General features: G+C 40.8%; 1 protein-coding gene across 2 annotated transcripts; it reads left to right on the top strand.

Moving 5' to 3' along the window:
• The first annotated feature begins 356 nt into the window (after positions 1 to 356).
• Positions 357 to 15,211, top strand: pdcd6 (programmed cell death 6). Of its 2 annotated transcripts, none has more exons than XM_061093617.1 (6): positions 357 to 582; positions 4,392 to 4,453; positions 11,533 to 11,577; positions 12,465 to 12,623; positions 13,023 to 13,132; positions 14,001 to 15,211. In XM_061093617.1, exons 1-6 carry the CDS (start codon positions 500 to 502, stop codon positions 14,097 to 14,099), a joined length of 558 nt encoding a protein of 185 aa, XP_060949600.1. In that variant the 5' UTR covers positions 357 to 499; the 3' UTR covers positions 14,100 to 15,211. The 2 variants fall into 2 exon arrangements, with proteins under 2 accessions (XP_060949600.1, XP_060949599.1); XM_061093616.1 differs by having other exon boundaries at positions 12,465 to 12,635.
• Positions 15,212 to 18,922: the final 3,711 nt, after the last annotated feature.

The following is an 18,922-nucleotide window of genomic DNA, read 5'->3' as shown; positions in this document are numbered from 1 at the left end:
GCATGTGTTTGGGACAAATAAATGTATCTTAACTAATTAATTTTGTTTTGTAGAATATCGAACTGAATATTGTCTGACCTCCCTGCTGCCAGTGGTTTTACAGTGAATGTGGAATTATGCCATTATTGCAATAAGATAAATAACACAACACAGTGTTTAAAAAAATATTTAAAAAAAAATCACAGCAAATTTAGTGCAGTCATTCATTTCAGTATGCACATTTTTCTTTTCTTTTTATAAACTTTTTCTATTTTTACCCCGCCGAGTGAGGAGAGGAAAGTGTGACGTCACTTTCCTTCAGGGTGAGTGGTCAGTGATTGGCCACGCCCCCTGTACGCGAGAAGGCGGGCGGTTGACGTCGGACGGGCGAGTCGCTGCTGGCGGAGAGAAGCTGCTGCTGCTCAGGGACTCGAACTACACACTCCGGCGGCGGGAGAGACGCAGTGTGTCGGTCGGACTCGAACGTTTCCTGCCTGGCTCTTTACTCAAAGAAACAAAAATGGCGTATCACAGTCCGTACAGAGCTCCAATGCAGACCAACGCCCCCCCGGACCAGGGCTTCCTGTGGAGTATCTTCCAGAGGTGAGTGAGCTGAGGGCGGGTTGTGCCTCGCTGTGTGTGTCGGCAGAATGACAGAGTGTGTGTGTGTGTGGGGCTGTGTGTGTGTGTTGGTGTGTGTCTTCGCGGTTGTGTCTTCACTCCTCATGAGTGTGTGTGTGTGACAGCGGGGCTCCGCAGTGAAACGAGGGATTTGTCAGCTCTCGTGTTTCCTCGCAGCTTCCCGGAAACATCTGCCCCCAGCCGCCACACGTCACTCAGCAGGTCGCGTTGCATGTCGGTGCATTACTTTAGCTCAGTTGTCTTATTGTTGCCGTTCCACCAGTGAACCCATCTCCCCTTCACCAGAGTCCAAAACTGGGCTCCAAGGACCTCCAGGAGTCCTTGAACGCCTCTCACCCGGCTCTCCCTGCAACAATTGAAGATTTCTCCTTTTAATACACATAAAAAGGGACATTTTTCATTCATGGTTTCTTCTACTATCGCCTCTCTTCCCAGTCAGCATAGTAAAACCCTTTCAAGATGGGGTTCCCTTCAGAAAGCTGCCAGTTGTAGGTGTAAATGACGCAGTGTACAGGCTGACATGAATGCCAGAGACCAGATCTTCAATACTTAGATCATACCTATTGTAACCTGTGTTGTTTTCTGTCTCCGTTTAGTCTCATTGGCGGCGTTCAACCATTCACCCTCATCCATTTCACCACAGCCTGAGTCAAAAGTGTGTCAGCAGCATCTTAGAAGGTCACGGTGGTTGTAGGCAGTGAGGGAAACACTTGAAATGCTTTGGTCCCTGCTAATAGTTTAATATACAGTTATGTAATACTGCAGAGGATTTTTTTTTCTTCCTCCTCCCGCTTTGCTTTCTTACAACATTGAGATGCTGCAGGCATGGCAAGGCTTTTGAAACCGGCTTAATGAATTATTTATGTATGGTGCAAACCCCCCTTAGAAATTAGGTCAGATGTGTATATATTTGATCTTGAACGTATCTTTTGCTTTTGCTAAACGCCACAAAAACAGATGACTATAACATCTGTGTGCTCACAGTCATCATCACTCTGCTTCTCACAATAGGAACACTCACTGGCACACTGTCGTCTCACATGAGCCTTGTGCTGCCTCATGCGTTGCCTGTTGGGTAAAATCTGGCAGAGCAGTGCTGGAATTCCCTCAGTCATGTGACCAGAGTCAATAGAGCATAGTTGACGTGGGAGGTCTCTCTGTGTCTGTGTGTCACGCACACATGCACACACCCCCGACCCTTCTATGACTCACTGTCCTGCTGTTGGAAACCTGCTCAGGTCACAGCCCTTAACTCATACTGTCTCATCATGAATCTGTATTTTTCTGACTGGACACGTTGACAGATTAGTCATTCATTGTTTTGCACAGGGGATGGTAAAAGTAAACTGCAGTCAATTGGTTTCTAAGTTGACTGTTTATTTTCTTCTATTTATTAAATTCCATGACTTGACGTGAGAATAAGACTCGAAGAAGTCAATCTCATCTTTTTGCCAACTTACCGGTGCTTGATGCTGGAATTTCAAAAATGTTTGCACCCATCCCTTCACGAGTCAACAACAAATAGCACTTGATAGAGCACATACCTCCGCCAAGGCCCAACAGTCCACCAAAATTCAAACAAACCTTGTGAAGCTACGCACAGTCATAGATGTCAGGCCTCTGAGTATTTAAAAAAAAAATCAAGACTATGAATCAAGGCCTGGGAAATCAGTGAAAATATCCCCAACGCCCCGATGTTAAAGTAAGTGGAAAAATTCCCTTGATGAATTCCTGATCCGAATTGAATTGGTTCTTGCCTGACCCATACCACAGCCTTCCACCAATAGTGAAAGCGGAAAACACAACCTCCTTGGCAGAGGTGTTCAGGGTTTGAGTTCGGATTAGATCCACAACGCAGATTCATTTCTATTCAACAAAAACATGTTTTTCGCTGTCTGTGACTCCAGTGTCAGTAAGTCTTCTCTCAAGCAAATGGACCACGTTCACAATTTGAACCTTAGAAACTAGAAATAGTAGCAATGGAAACTGACTCTTGGACAATGGGCTTTTCATGGAAGGTTTTGTAAATGCATCTTTAATTTGGACTTTGAAGCAACGGTGACATATTCTTACTCTTGGACCAATTTATGTGGAAAGTAGGGCGAGTTTTGTTCCAGAAACCATATTCTAACCTCATTGCTTAATGGGACATAGTGACACATGGGAAAATCTGAGCACACTAACCCACTCAGCCATGATGTTTTATGTTGCCCTTTTTTTTTTTACCTTCCAGTGTTGTATTTGACTTTGTGAATTAGACGATCTGTGCTAGAAGAGAAAGTTTTAACAACTTTTTTTGCGTAAAAGTCTGGTGAGGTGACTCTACCTGAAACTCAGTGGAGGGAAGACTGGGGGAGAAAGAGGGAGAGGTGATGAACACACTACACGTCTTTGAGTTAATCTGTCGGTGTTTGTAAAAGGTTGGGTACCCCACTCCCGGCTCGAACCTAACCACTCGTCACCACCACTGTGACAAAGCTCTCATTTATGGAGGCATGCTGAGAGCTGTGTTTCTCCCCAGGGAGAGAGGACAAGGTCTCCTTATGGAAGGTTTATTTTGTATTTTTTTAGCTGGGAGCAAGTACACACACATAGCGACATATATCTGATCACTGTAAAGAAAGCTATGAATGCTGCAGATATTAGGATATGATGTCGTACCAACTGGGAGCAGAAACTCAACCCACACACTTGGCACTGGGACGGTCCTTTGTGTGTGTTTTTTTGTTTTTTTGTTTTTACTTAGGGGGGTTCCCGTCTCCTCTCCCGCTTCTTCTCTGCTGGTGTTCACCGTGTGTTTATTCATTTAGCTCTGTGTTGATAGGTTGGGCCTAGCCGGTTGCTAAGGAACAACTGACTCACGGGATGTTTGACTGAGCTACATGACTACTGTAGCACATATTATTTCCGTACTATGGAGCCTGTTATGCATGTCATAGTCCAGCCTGTTAATGTTTTTCCTTCCGCAACACAGAGAAGGACTCCTGTCTGAGATAGAGCTGAGAATTTTAAACCTTATCTGGAAACCTACATCTTCAGCTAACTTGTATTTAAGTTTAGATGGTACAACAATCAAAAGAAATAGTAAGCACATAAATAACAATTACCAATGATTAACAGATGGGGGCTGGTCTCAGGATGATGAAAAAGCATTTCTACTTTCATTCAAACACAAGAAGATAAACATAAATCCCAATTAAAGTTATAACATAGTGTAAAAGAAAATATGTTGCCACTTTAATCCACACACGTTTTTTGAATATAAAAAAAGAGCATGAATGCAATGGATAGGAGCGAAAACAGAGCTAAAACAAAACTAGTAAGAGCTAAAAGACAACAAATAAGAGTTAAAACAGTAATTTGTCAAGCTCTTTAGTGACAATTTCACATATTAGAAGGAGCTTTCATAGTTTTGCCTCCGTTTGTGAAGACAGAGCAAAGACATAATGTAACCAGTCCCTCTCATTTTTTCTTCAACAAACTTTCCAGTTGCCAACATTCAGTTTCACTTTGCTGGGGATCAACTCTCACACTTTGACAAACAAATACCCAGCCTGTCTAGCTGCCCTCAGGGGAGACACGTGTGCGCATGCTTCCTCGTGTGTCTCTATCACAGACCTCCATTCAGTCCCAGTTGACTGTTGAAGTACTAACACACGCTCAGGAGGATAAGGTTTCAGCTGACAATTGCCGATGCCCGCTGCTCTTGAGTGTGTGGGTGTGTAAAATGGTTACTGCAGGCGTTATCTAATCTGTGTGTTCCTCCCCAGGGTTGACAAGGACCGGAGTGGAGTGATATCAGACTCAGAGCTTCAGCAGGCCTTATCGAATGGTATGTATCTTTGTCGCTCTTTTAAAAATAACTTTTCTATTTACTTTCTCAATCTCTGTCACTTCCATTTTTGTTTCTTTCCATTGGCAGTTTATCAGGCACCCTTTGCTGAAACCAATGCAATCTAATACAGCAGTCTGGCAATAAATCATATCTTAATCAAGGTTATACTGTAACTTTTTTTGTTTTAGACTTGTTTTAGAGATTCATTGACTCGAGCTAGTGATCATTATAAAGGATATAGTTTGTGGAGCTAAGAACACCCTACATGATGCCTTGCTGCCCTTGTGATGACCATAGACTGTATTTAAGTGGACTTGTATTTCTGTGCCAATGTCCCTACGATAAACGCATACGACCAATCGCAAGACGGTCTCAGCTGTCACAATTACGTTTCACCCCATTTTTATATCATCCAATAATTAAATAAAACCAAGCTTCCTGGACAAATATAGACTTGAACATCTGCTTGATAAGAACCACCTAAAGAGACAGACAAATATTTATCTAATCCATTCGCCATCTTGATATACAATCTATGGTCCGGCTGGCTGGGAGTCAAACCAGGAACCTGCTAGAGCACATATGTGGTAACCTCCCTCAGGTTTCGGCTGACAGATTCTCATGACCTCTATTGGATATAGCTCTTATCTTAATAATTGTTTTCCAATAGAGAGTGCTGCTGAATGAGAGTTCATTTGATAAAGGTCTCAAAGTATCTAAAAAATCAGCATGAAAAGGACCCGGACAGAAAAAACATAAAGATTACAGCTTCTTGTGATGGACTCTTTCTCTGTCCAGGAGGATGCTCCGAAGGAGAGGGACTCGAACAAGATTAAAAGTTGAGTTCCTAGTTGATTTCCTGAACTAGAAAATATGTGATTTTTCTAGACATTTTGTTTGGAAGTGTTGAATAGATGTCACGGGTCATCTCCTCTGCTCAAGCTCTCTCGCTTCCAAAAGGCATCAGGCTGGTAAAATATGTGTTCATGCCCCCACATAAACACCACACTGCACCAGCATTGCGTCTAGACCTTACTCTCAATGTGACGTGGAGAAGGATTGATGAGACATATGCTGTATATCAGAGCGGCGATTGCCCTGAAGCTCTGGTTTATAACGGTCTAATATTTATGTTCTCATTAGAATATAAGGTATTCCTCATCAGCTTGATAACTGAATTGTTCGGTTGTCTTTTCGAAGACTGTTGAGCAGATTACTCTCCTCGGAAAACCCATGTGTGGGCACCTCCAGAGGAAACAAGAAGAGTGGAAGCCAGCAGCAGCACATATAGAAGCTTTTATCAGGCTCCACAGCGGCTCTGGCTCAGCATACTGATAAGTGCGAGTGTGTGTTTGTGCGTGCATTAGAATGTGTGTTAATCTACGTGGGTCTTATTCTGTTCATCTATTTTGTTTGGGGTGGATGTTTCTTACTCGGCGTGTATGTGTGTAATTATCGGTGTTGTTTGTTTGTATGTACGTAGATGTGTTGCGTACACCATGCTGGGAATGTGCCTGCACTGAACAGCAGGTTGCCTGGTTCACTCTCCGCCAGTTCATTAGGCTCACTGTGATGTGACACAGAGCCAGTGAAGCTGAACATGCTGCGCCGCATCCTGTCCTGCGGTTTTCACGCTAAACCTGCCAGACCTGCCACTGTCCGTGTGCGGCCGCTCTAATGTCCCCACATATGCTCAGACGGTGAGGAGGGAGGCACTGGTAGGTGAGGCTGTCGCAGTTTAGATTTCTTATCTCTCCATTCTGTACTCGGCCATCCATCAGTACATTTCAAAATCAATGTCAGCCTCCTCTTCCCTGATGGGTATGAGACATTTTTCTAAGCAGAAAATCTGCCCACAGGATGAGGTATTTTCAACGGTTTCCAGCCTAGATTCTCTTTTATCCAGCATTTGGATTCCTCTGATCCTGTATGCTCTTTGTCAGGGTGCCATTTTTTTGTCGTCTTTCAACCAGCATTAATATCTCTTCCCTTTTATATCGCTTCTTACTGGCAGAGGATTATTTGCTTTCTCTTAATTACAAACTAACAAAATTACATGTTCTCCCTTCCACTGGCATCAGCTCAGTACCTGCTGTGTCATCTGGACAGTTTGGTCTCCTGTCACTGCGACTTTCTATCTTTGTCTCTCGTCTATGCTCTCTTACTCAGTCCCCACTTTCTCCCTCTCGCTCTCTCTCTTGTTCTTCTTCTTTACCTCCGTCTCTCCATCCCTCTATCATTCCTGGCTGTGGAAGTGTATTATCCTCAATAATACCACGATTGCTTCAGTGCTGCTGAAGTGTTTATGCATTTTTTTGTTGTGCCTCTGCCTTGTAGACACACCATTTAATATCATTATTTGGCCTCTCTCTGCTCAGCAGTGGGTGGATATCATACCCAACTCTCCTTCACTCTCCTGTACTCACAGATTTATTAATACCCCCTTTGAGGTTGTGTTTTGATCTGCGTTTGTTAGTTCTATGCAAAAACTACCAGATGGATTGCCACGAAACTCGGTGGAAGGATGCAATAGGAGACGGGGAGGAATTCATTAGATTTTGATGCTGACCTAGATCAGGGGTCAGATCCAGGAATTTTTTCATTTCATTATGTGAGAAAGAGCATTTTGTTAAACATTTTATTTGATTTCCCAGAGAATTAGTAGTGAATCTTGATTTTTAAAAATCTAACATTTTATAGGTTGGTATCAATGAGTGTGCAAATTCATGCAGATTCAAATAACAATCTGGATCTAGTGGATTTAAATTTGGTTTCATAGGGCCATAGGTTTTACCAGCAGCCGTACAGTTACAAATAGGGCGAGAAACCTGTAACTCCCACCAATGTGTAGCGGAGAAAGGTAATATGGCCTTAGCTATGAGGCTTGATTTAATTCAAGGGGACTGTTGGGACTTGGCAGAAGTATGCGCTCTACTGCATGCAATTCACTTCTCCTTGAGTTATTTATTTAAGCGTGTTGGAGTAGCAATAGCCATGTAAATTGCTGATACCTGCCCAGAAACTGCAGATGCAGAATTAGCTTCTAGCTACAGTCAATCTATATGCATCTCTTCTCTTTGCTGGAAATGGTTCCTGATGAATGTAACTAAGCTAACCACGGGTGAGGAAGCACCAGCCTGCTGTGCAGATTGCAAACCTGGCTAAATGACAGGAGTCAAGGAGCTTGTTCAGCAATCCTTTCCTTGACAACCCTACATTTGTAGTGTTTTGTAAGTGAGGTGTAGGTGAGGCACAATTTCATTAGTTTCCTCATTTTATTTATCACCAGTTTTGCTTTGCCACTTCTTCTTTAGCAGTGGATGAGATGCCTTGTACACTCACTCTGTTAGACCCTGCAATTTGTCTGCGGCACCTACTCTTCATGATTGACTGGATTCCTAACATACTGTTTCATGTGACAACGTTTATTATCTGGCATAAACCATAAACAAAAACTGAGAACTACTTGCTGACTGCTGAATCATTGGCTACTTATTATGTCTGTGTTCGTAGCTCATTAGCAATGATTTGGTTGAATCCCTGTGTTATCAGGGGTCGAAGCTTTTTCCTCTTCTTTTTCTCTTCCGCTAAGTGTTAGGCAGCAAAAACCCATAAGAAAAAAACACTTAACACTCATTGAACTCTACACTTTATCAATCCATCTTACGTTTTAATAATGATGTCAAATGGGTTGACCTAGAGTCTAAAAGGTTTTGTAATCTCTCAGTTCACCAGTATCTCCTCTTAAACTCTCCTCTGCTTTAACAATACCAAGTTTTCCCGCCTTTTAAAAAAATCGCAAGTGAAACCAAAACAAACGCCCGTCTAGACCAAAGTGCAACCTCTGAGTTTTCAAACAACATTGGTCAGCAGTGTTACGAAAAGCTTTTAAGCATTTAAAGTTTGAAATTACATAAAATCCCAGTCTTGCAGATGTGATGTCATTGCCAATATGTGAAAAGATTTGTGGAAACTGACCCAGTGCTCACAGTGAAAAGTTCATGAGTTTGAATCCCCTGGTAACTGGGTCATATTCGCCAATAATGAAGCATTTGATGTATGTGGATACATTTTAATACTGGAATCGGAGATATAAGGTTTTAAACTACTCATCCCTCCATAATGTTTGATTTGTAGTTGTTTCCTTCTACATCTCAAGGTTAAACCGTTACTTTTTAAATTTTAACACTATTTAGTTAGTGTGTTTTGGTTGAAATCTGGGAAACTACTTTGTGTGGTTTTGTGTTTTAAAAGTTCATCCATTTATGCTTACGTATGTCAAGTGTATTTGTACAAGCATCTCACTGAGCCCCAGTGCAACCTGTTATATGTATGTGTATACATTGCAGTCTGTTCACACTGTTTTTCCACAAGTCTGCCTCCCTCCTCGCCTCCTATATCGCGCCTCTCTTCCCTTCTCCTGAGAGAGCGCAGTGTGTGGACTGGACAGAAGCCGTATTGTCCCATTTGGCAATCAGATGCACACAAACATCTCAACCATACAGACTGCCTCACACCGGGCAGCCGTGGTCTGTCTGTCGGCTCATTTAGCAGATTTAAGGCAGATTTATACACAATTGAGACGAAATCCCATGTTCCTGTTTGTAATTAATGTAGAGACACATGTAGAAAGCAAGCTTTATGATCTTAAAAGTAATAGTTGAGATTACATTTGACTTTTTACTGGGATTTCTGTGATGGTCGGATCTCAGTACAGAAAAGAAAAATCTTCTGCGAGTTTAAGAAAGAAAAAAACATTTTGGAGGGAAATTATGTCATATTAGATTGTTTGAGGCAACAAAACTATAGTCTGTGCTCATTAGTATTGGCAAGTTTAGCATTATCCATGATATAATAACCCATCTAAGGTAGTTTTACTTTCTGTTCTCCATATCCCAAATTGCTCACCTAAATGTGGGTATTGTTGAACTTCTTATCAGTTTTGTTATGGTTCCTGTTGGCTCACAGGGTTTATGTTAGTAAATCATTGTCAAATCAACTATATCAATTGTCAAATTTACAGACCCGACTGTTAATACATCCTGATGTGTTTAGGACATGTAGTGAAACTAATTCTGTAGCCACTCTCCAGTTTCCCTAATGCTTAGGGAGACGAGCCTTTAATCGGTCTGCTCTGTGATGGGGTTCTGCAAATTGATTCCACATCAATACGCATATGATTATCTTAGTTTTTTGCTTGAGAGCAGCATTATCAGGATATAGATTTTGGCTTGAACGCTGTCTCCAGTAAGACCTTGCATGTGGTCCCAGAACAGCTCCACCCACTGTCCCCGACAGCCTCACCCATCAATAAAACAAACCAAGGCAGAGGGAGGAGCTGTCGAGTATCTCCTTTGAACTCTGAAGCACTGCAGGAACATATTTCTGTGCCAAAAATTTGGCTATCATTTATGGAGTTTGCTTGAGATAAAGTAGACCTTTTTATTTAGTAGCACGGTTTTAAAGAGAATCATCTAATCTTGTTTAACTGCAAACCTGCTCACTGCTGGCAGAGCCAGGGAAAAGAAAATCTACCAGTCAAGTAATGGCAACAAAATACAATCTTCAAATGTTATGTGGGCCTTCCCAGTTCTTTATGTCCCTTCTCTTTTGTTCCCTTTGTTCATTATCTCCCCTCTTGCTCTTTTCCTTATTTCTTCTCTCTTGTATCTTCCCTTCTCTGCATCCTCCCTCAGTCACCCTCCTTTGTTTCTCGCCGTGAACTGTGGGCCTCTGTAATGAAGTGAGATGGTGAGTCAGCAAGGATTAAGATGGCCCAATAGATCTCAGTGTGTTGAGAACTGAGTGTGTGAAGAAAGGCTGTGAAGTATAGACACCCTGCTTGGCTCAGTAACCATCAGTCTTTTTCTGGCCATATAGATGACAGCAGCTTTTCCTGTAGATGAAAAATAACTATTTCTCTTGTGTTTGGGGGAAAAAGGGCTTGTCACAGAACTGCCTTCAAGACTGTTTCTTCCCTTTTTAAGAAGACTTCTCTGTGAAAGACTTTTGATGCGAGATAAAAATGGAATCATGAATATCTTTTTTTTGTTTGTTCTTCTTTGCACTGGTGTCCATTGGACATCAAAAACTATCTTAGGATGTTGCTGATTACTTTTAAACCCTTAAGTGTGGTAGGACACTGAATATTTTCTGTTTCTATAACTAAAAACTAAAGGACTATTCTTTCCTGATCAAAACAATAGGATTTGTAAACTCAAATGAACTGTAGTGCACTAGTGTGACGTGTCAAAATGTCTCAAGTAATGTTCTATCTGTGCAAATGTTTTTTGATTATGGGTCCATTCTGTCCCACAAACTGACACAGTACAAATGGAACATAGATAGTTGATCTGACAATATTAATATCAATATTGTTAATCTCAAGATCACTATTAACATGGGGCCATTTTCTTATCCAAAGATAATGAAGTGAATAATCCAGGGTTAAAAAACTGTAAATGATATCCCTAAATTATTATTATGAGATACAGGAGTGGTCCTTCCTAAAAATAGATATAGACACAGAAATTATCCTAAGAGAATCTGGTGACAAAGCCATGATGAGAAGAAAACCGATTATTTACTGGAGATGATGTCAAATTTAAACAGCGATCTGGAGGAAAATAATTAAGGCTGCTGCAGCTCCTCTCAGCTTCTGTACTTTGTCAACAGCATTTTCTCTGACATGCTTCTACCACTGTAAAGCCTTTATTCACTCATACGTTTGTAGTTCTATGATCTGTTTTCCTGTATCACTCATGTATTTTTAACTTCCACATAATTTAGTTTAGATGTTTTTTTCATGGGGTTGTCTATCCAACTGTACTTCCAATTCTTCTGGTAGCCTAAAAAAAATTATCAAGTCTGCCTTTAGGAAATTTATTCAAAAGATGAACAGATTTGATTTAAAAAAAATCATGTTGACCTCATATGAGTCTGAACAGAGACACGTATGTGGACTTAAACAGCACTGTTGATGGAGGCATACAACCTCAGTGCGATAATTCTAGTTCTCAAATACCAAAACAGCCCACATTGCATTGGTATGTGACCGGCATTTTTTCTGTCTGCAGGCACATGGACTCCTTTCAACCCGGTGACGGTCCGCTCCATCATATGTAAGTAAATTCTCAGATTGACACTTGTTTATTTGTTTCCTCTCCATGACGATCGGATAATTGAAGTACGTTTTGAGAAAAAACCGAAGGCTCAAACAAAGGCCTCAGTGTTGCTCTAGTGGAAATCTGCAGCCAACACTAAAGGGAGGACGAGAGAGCACCAAGAAGGAAGTGGGAAAGCTTGTATCATAAGGAAGCTGTCGGTGGCCTCAGTCGCCAAATATTGACCCGCTTCCACTTTCAAGGCAGTTGCATTATGCATTTGATGTTAAATACGTCTAAATACAGTTTAGTTCAGTTCTCTGTTGGCAGCTTTTTAACTTCAGTGCTGTAGGTCAGACTTACTCCCACGACCTGTGGGATTATTTCAAATTATTATGCCACCATAACAATGTGATCTTGTGAACATGATATCTCGCTCTGGTTTTTAATATACTTTTGTTTCTTAATATAATATAACGTAGCATAGCATAACCTAGTATGTTTTTGTTGTGTGACTTGAAGAGTAAACCTCTATAATTCCATTGCCTCCCGTTCTCACAGGACCATGCTCAGTAAATAATTCTGTTTAAAGTCCCCCCGCAAGAAGCCTATCCTGTGATAGCACTCCCTTTGTGTGGAGGTAATTGGATTGAACCACAGGGGAGTGAGGAGTGGATTAAAGTTGAGGGGATCAAACTGTTTTCTTCCACTGTTATGGTGTTTTAAGTCTTTTGAAACAGGAGTGTGAGGCATCCCTTCCTGAACTATATGTAGTAGCATGATTGCTTTCATGACAGGTCTCATCCATCACTTCTAGACTTGTGAGTAAATGTATGAGTGTGTGTGAGAGAGACATCAAGTGAATACTACATTATATTCTCAAATTTCTCCCCCTTTTCATTCAGCCATGTTCGATAGGGAAAATAAAGGCGGTGTGAACTTCAACGAGTTTGCTGGCGTGTGGAAGTACATCACGGACTGGCAGAACATCTTCAGGAACTACGACAGGGACAACTCCGGCTTCATTGATAAGAACGAGCTTAAACAGGCACTGACTGGATTCGGTGAGACACAAAGTATGCTGGTATATAATAACATTGAATCGCTGTGGTGGTGGGCTGCGTGGCTGTTTAGATGACTAATCATTTCTCTGAATCAGAAGGTCAGTTTCTGTCTTTTCAATTCCTCTGTGCGTTTGTATGGACCAGCATGCTATTAGAACACTCTATATCTACTTTATTCTTTATTGTGCAGTAAATACACTGCTATAGCTTTACTTTCACTCTCATGAATCCTTTTATTTGTATTTGACAAGCAGCTCCTGGCTGGAATCTACAGTGCTGAGCACTTATTGTTGACCAAAATGATTAGTGAGCATTGACTTATGGAAAATTTACAGAGATTAAACGGAATGTTTCAAATGTCTGAAATGTTTAAAAAATCACATTTGTTGTTGTGTGCAGGTTATCGTCTATCAGACCAGTTCTACAGCACGTTGATAGAGAAGTTTGACCGCCAGAGGAAGGGACAGGTGGCCTTCGATGACTTCATCCAGTGCTGTATTGTACTACAGGTGCCACATTTATGCATTGTATAAAAAATGGATTTCATTCTCAAAAGTATCCAGGCTATAAATTCACTTTGTAGAAGCCTCTTTAGAAGCACTTAAAGCTTTGAATCTTCTCGGGAAAGCCTCAATAAGGTTTTACACTTTTGGATTTGGGTAGTTAACTCTATTTTTCCTGGCAGATCCTCTCAAGCTGTCATATATAATGGAAAGCATCTGTGAACTGTCAAATTGAAGTCTCGGTCTCTGGATGTTCAATGGGGGTTTAAGTCTGGGCGTCGGCTCAGCCACTATAGCAGGGATGTAGTGTCCCACAGTAGATTCAGTTGTGTCATTGTCATGCTGCAGGTAGTCTCAGGTCATATGTGCTGGGGAGCAGGTTTTTTTCACATGCTGCCTTCACCCTTCCCTTAATTCTGACCCGTCCCTTGTGTGAACACAGCTAAATGCATCCTCAATGCGTCCTGAGACCAAAAACATATTCTCGGGTGGTCTTGGCCACATTTGGCCACACCCTCTTTAGCTGTGTGAAGTGAACGTAAATGTGTCCTGTCCCACATATGAAGGACGGCCTACTGCCACAATATCAACACTGACCACCACATAATTAGAAATACTCTGAGGAAATGGAGGATTTCATGAATAAAGGATGTTCTTAGCATTTGCATCACAGCAGTGTAATGTAACTGCAGTCTTTAACTACTGAAGATATGACCAATAAACCTTTGAGGTACGTAGTTTAACAACATCTCCACACGTGTCAGCCATTCACCTTGGTTTGCTTTAAAATCCATGCAGTATGCTGGCTTTAGAGCAGTTTGGTTCTGTAATATTCAAAACATAATTTTCTATGTCTTGTCCTGTCTTTTCACAGAGGTTGACTGACGTGTTCAGGCGGTACGATACTGACCAAGACGGATGGATCCAGGTTTCATATGAACAGTATCTTTCCATGGTCTTCAATATAGTATAACGCACACGGAGCACCACAGAAGAGCACAACTGGACAAAACTGTGCCAAAGCTCCCGGCACCTACCGAATGTCTGCCATGGTGGACACTACAAGTTTTTTTTTTAAACCTGATTTTCAGCACAGTTGGGCTGTTTTACACAAAATTAAACAACCTTGGGGTTCCCAGGGGAGAAAAGGGGCCTTCAATAGGTTATTGTAGGTGCTTGAATTAATATATTTTGTGAAAATGTACTAATTCTGTTAAAATAAATGTAAGTAAACAGGATAAATACATGTGCGTCTCCCACCGTCTCTCGGGTCCTCGACATGCAAGCTGTCTCTTTTACATTGGTGTCTGTGAGCTGCTAGTTCTCATATACCTTTGGATACCTTTATTTTCCTTTAACTCAAACTCTGCACATTGAGTCCTTTAATTTGAGGGAATTGGGCCTGAAAAGTCCTTAAATGTGATGTTAAGAATGTGTGGGAACCCTGGAACATATCACAATAAAACAGAGGTAAGCTAATTTCTTTGCAAATTTTCTTTTTTAAAACCCTCCTGATGAGCAGATTTGTCCGGGAATCTAAAACTTGAAGTTTAAAAAAAAAATCTTGTAGTGTTTTGTTCGTTCACCAACATGAACGATGTCCGTGTTGGGGACTCGGTGGGGGGGATCATTATGGGCACATCTGTCTTTCTCGTCAGTCTTAGTGTTATTGTCAACAAACCTTTTAATGTCTTAACTTTAAATTGATGAAAAATATAAATGGTGCATTGTAAATATGATTTCAGATGCATTGCATGCTTATCAGGGAAATTTAGCCCCACTTTGAAGCATGCTTTCCCTTTATCTCTCGTCTTTTTTCCTCAGCCCTATTTTGCTCAAAGCCATGTTTACAAAAACTGTGAAAGCAGGTGACGCTCTGCTTTGAGATTCACTAACATGCCAGCTTACATGCCATATTTGTACAAACATTTTTAACTGCAAATCTCCAAATGTTAGAACATAGGATCTTTTGGTAGCGGTTGAGCATAATGCCTTTTAGTATGGCTTATTTTTTGTGCATGATGCCTTAAAATGTGTAAAAACAACACAAAAGAGAAATCTTTTATTAAAAAAAAAGTAAGAACATCTGATGTGGAGTCTGTTTTTTATTATTTTGGACATTAAAGTCACGTTGCCTTTCATGGGGAAGACAGGGAGTCAATGCAGCTAAACGTCGCCCTCTGCTGTATATTTGTGGTCTTTGCAACTGCAGTGCACCTATAGCAGAATATTGCAAATTGTTTTCATTTCATTTTTTAAGCTTAGGGTTAGTTTGGTTGCAATAAAATCCCACAACACTTAAACAGATGGAGAAGTCAGGTAATGTTTATTTATCCAGCACATTTCATGTAAGAAGACTCAATGTGCTTCAAGACAAAAAGCATAGATAAAAAAAAATACATGTCATGGTTTAAAATATGAGTAAAAATAGATTAGAATAAAAAGAAGTAAAAATACAACTATTTGAGAGGAATGACAAGCAAGCAAAGGATGACTATACCAATATAGTCATCAGGGTAGTGGCGCAGTAATGTCTATAGGAGGCAGTAGAGGCTTTCATACTGTCAGCACAAGCAAAATGTCAGCAATAACATAATTTAGAGTCAGCACAGCATAAAATGGACCTCATTAAACATTTACAAAGTGGATAATTAAACAACAGTTTTTACAATAAAATTTCACTCAATATTATATATATGAGACTGGTTAGACTTTGGTGTCCAGCTCCATAAAGCTTATATGCACAACAAGGCCAGGAAAGTAGTAAAACTAAATTATAAACAGCCATTACTATTTCTACTTTTATTGATTTAGTTTCCATAAATATCAAGAAAATAGTGAGAAATTCCCCTCACAGGTTGTCAGAGCCTTTAAATCAATGTCTTAAATTGGTTTGTTCTGCCAACAGTCTAAAACTAAGAGATTACATTTTTCAATTGAATAGATTAAGAAAAATATAAATCTTCATATCTTGAGCTGAAACAAGATAATGTTTGGATCAAGCTGGAGAGATGCAGCCTGAGGAGAAGAGGCAGATTCTTGACTTGCCTTAAAGTGATGCCATTTTAATCTTTTGTTATCTTTGTGTTTTATTGCTTCTATTCTTTTTATTAGCATTTAGTTGCTTTTGTTACATCAACCTTTTCATTTTATTGTTCCATACCTTTTATTTGCATTTTCAGCTTTTACGTAATGCTGTCATTTATTGCTTTTAGTCTTCTTGGGGAACGTTTGATTCACATTTGTTTTTGTCGCTTTGGGAATGTTTGGGAATTTTGTTTGTCATTTTATGGCTACATCTCTGATGTGGACATATGAGTAAAGTGCTTTTTAACTTTAAGAAAAGAAAAAACAAACAATGAAATATATAAATACATTTTTACTTACATTGTTTTGATTGTAAATGTATTTAAATGAAATGAATTGCTACAGCTGTGATCATAATGTTTAATCTGCGTGACCCTGCAGCCTCACCTCTCCGAACAGCCTGTGCGAGTGAGTCCACTAAATTTGTTTTCCACGCTCTTCTATCTTGGATGCAGTTGCTTCTGGCTGCAGCTGGATTCCCTGAGACGACTCTGAACAATGTCAGGGTCAACTGCCACAACCACAGGCTCACTCACAGACACTCAGAGATTGAGCGGGAGCCGAGGCCATTCACCCCTAACCCACACCTTTTCTCTCACTGTCTATTTTCTCTCTTTTCTTTCACCCACATAAGACGAGTCACATTCCACCTCCGTCTCTCCCACTGTGAGGTTTTAACCTCGTGTCTCTGGGTCAGCCTCTCTGAGTGTTGTGGTCCATATTGGTTTTTGTCGGTGCATCTTTCTCATTCTCCGTCATTAGCTGCAGGTCAGACTGTGGTCTCAGGGTGAAGGGAGTCTGTGGTTACCGTGGCGATAAAGCATCCAGAGTTGTGCTATGCAGCGTACAAGGAGACAGCGAGGGATCTGTTGGACAAAGACTTGGACACGTCTGTCCTGTTTGGGACAGGTAAGAGGATTGTGAAGGATAGGATGGATGAAAATCAGGTTTTACCTTTTATCAATGGATTTTAAGGATTAGTGACTTGCTCATGGGCTCTTCACTAAATTTACCTAGTACAGAGTTCACTAGTCACACCATGGTCTGCAACAGTGATCGTGAACTGGAGCTGCGGTATCAACATCCCTAGTCCGTTTTTATAGCATTCAACAAACTTATTGGAACAAATGAGCTCTTAGACACATGTTGTAAAAAACTAGGTAAAATGACAAACCAACCTTGAGAAAAGTTTATTTAAGGTGTACTTTGACTTCTTAGCTTGGCACATGCCCAGTCGACCCACATGGAGGAGGCGGGATTTAGTACTCGTACTGCAGCAAGCCACCAGGAGTCATCCTAGATGGTTTGGCTTCACTTTTGGGGATCAAAAAGTTTTCCTCTCAGCCCGCTGTGGAAAACAGCGACTTCAGGGACACCATCTATTTTCAGAGGTGAAGTTGTCTCCAGTCTTTCTGTAATTACCTCTTGTGGCTGCAGAGGCCGCTGTTGCCACAGTACAGGTTACATAGTCTCTTAAAGAAGTGATATTAGCTGGAATAAACGCTGATGTGGTTTTATTAAAATTATTTGCAGGACTCAAGGGAGTAGAGCCTGTAGCAGCAGGAGTAGAAGTAGTAGAGAGAAAAACAAATAGGAGGAAAATAGTATGTAACAGCCCTTGGCTTTTAAGAGTCCCAGTCTGATGCTTCACAATCTTTTTATTTAACTGGTCATTAAAATCATCCACACACTGTAGCATTGTGAAACAATTTGAAAACTATAAAGATACAAACAGAAGAAAAATACAATAAAAACCCACAAAAAGATTTAAAAGAAGGAATTAAATAACCTACAAAGTCAATAATCAAATTACACTTAAGCAACATCACAAACACGATATTAACTGTCCAGGGCTGCGTAGCTCTTAAATGTGACAGTACGGTCAGTTACAATGAACAAACAAAATAAACTCAACCCACAGCTCTTGAAGTAAACAATTGATCAGAAATGTACTTCAATCCACTCAACAAGGGATGTTTATCCAAATGTTTCCCTGATCTTCCAAGGCGCTCTCGTATCTTTCAAAGGAGTCACAAAGAGGTTTCTATCATCGTCATTTCAGAACTCACAAGTTTCCATCATGGTCGTAGTAGAACTCACAGGTTAGTCTCCTTGTCTCTGTTTCCAGTGTCTCCATCAAACTTTCTTCTTGTGAGTTGTCTTCCACCATCACTATCCTAATCAGGGAATGAGGGGCAGGTGCATTCATACACAGGGTCTATTGATCATTTCTGCAGGGGCAACTTGCCAACAAGAAGGGTCAGCTGCCCCCTTGTGGAAAGTACAGGAGTGTGACTATTGAACGGATAACATAAAGCGTAAAATAATAAAACACTCAAATATTATAAGATAAGACCCATTGATCCCTCTCAAGCTGCTCTCGGCCGTGCACTTGTAATCTCTCAGAGAGTATGGGAGAACGCAAATGTCTGAGTCAGTTGTTCCCGACATTTTCCAGAACTTTTTCTACCAGCCCCCTAATAAAATGTCAAGAAGTACAGCACGAAAATCCCCGGCGAGTGAGTGGGCGTGTAATCGACGCTTCGAACATGCAATAGAAGCAAAAGACAAATATCTCAATTGTTCCAAACACGTAAAAGATGATGTCCTATTGGAAAGACGAGATTTGAGCTTCTGGTGATTTGGGCCCGATGCCTTTGTCGATTTGCTGTAAACAAAGAGCTGTGATACATGGTGTTCTGTTTCTTG

Source organism: Limanda limanda, chromosome 20 (assembly GCF_963576545.1).
Source record: "Limanda limanda chromosome 20, fLimLim1.1, whole genome shotgun sequence".
NCBI classification, from domain to species: domain Eukaryota; kingdom Metazoa; phylum Chordata; class Actinopteri; order Pleuronectiformes; family Pleuronectidae; genus Limanda; species Limanda limanda.
Note: the sequence above shows the minus strand (reverse complement) of the source record. Positions and strands in the feature narration are given on the sequence as shown.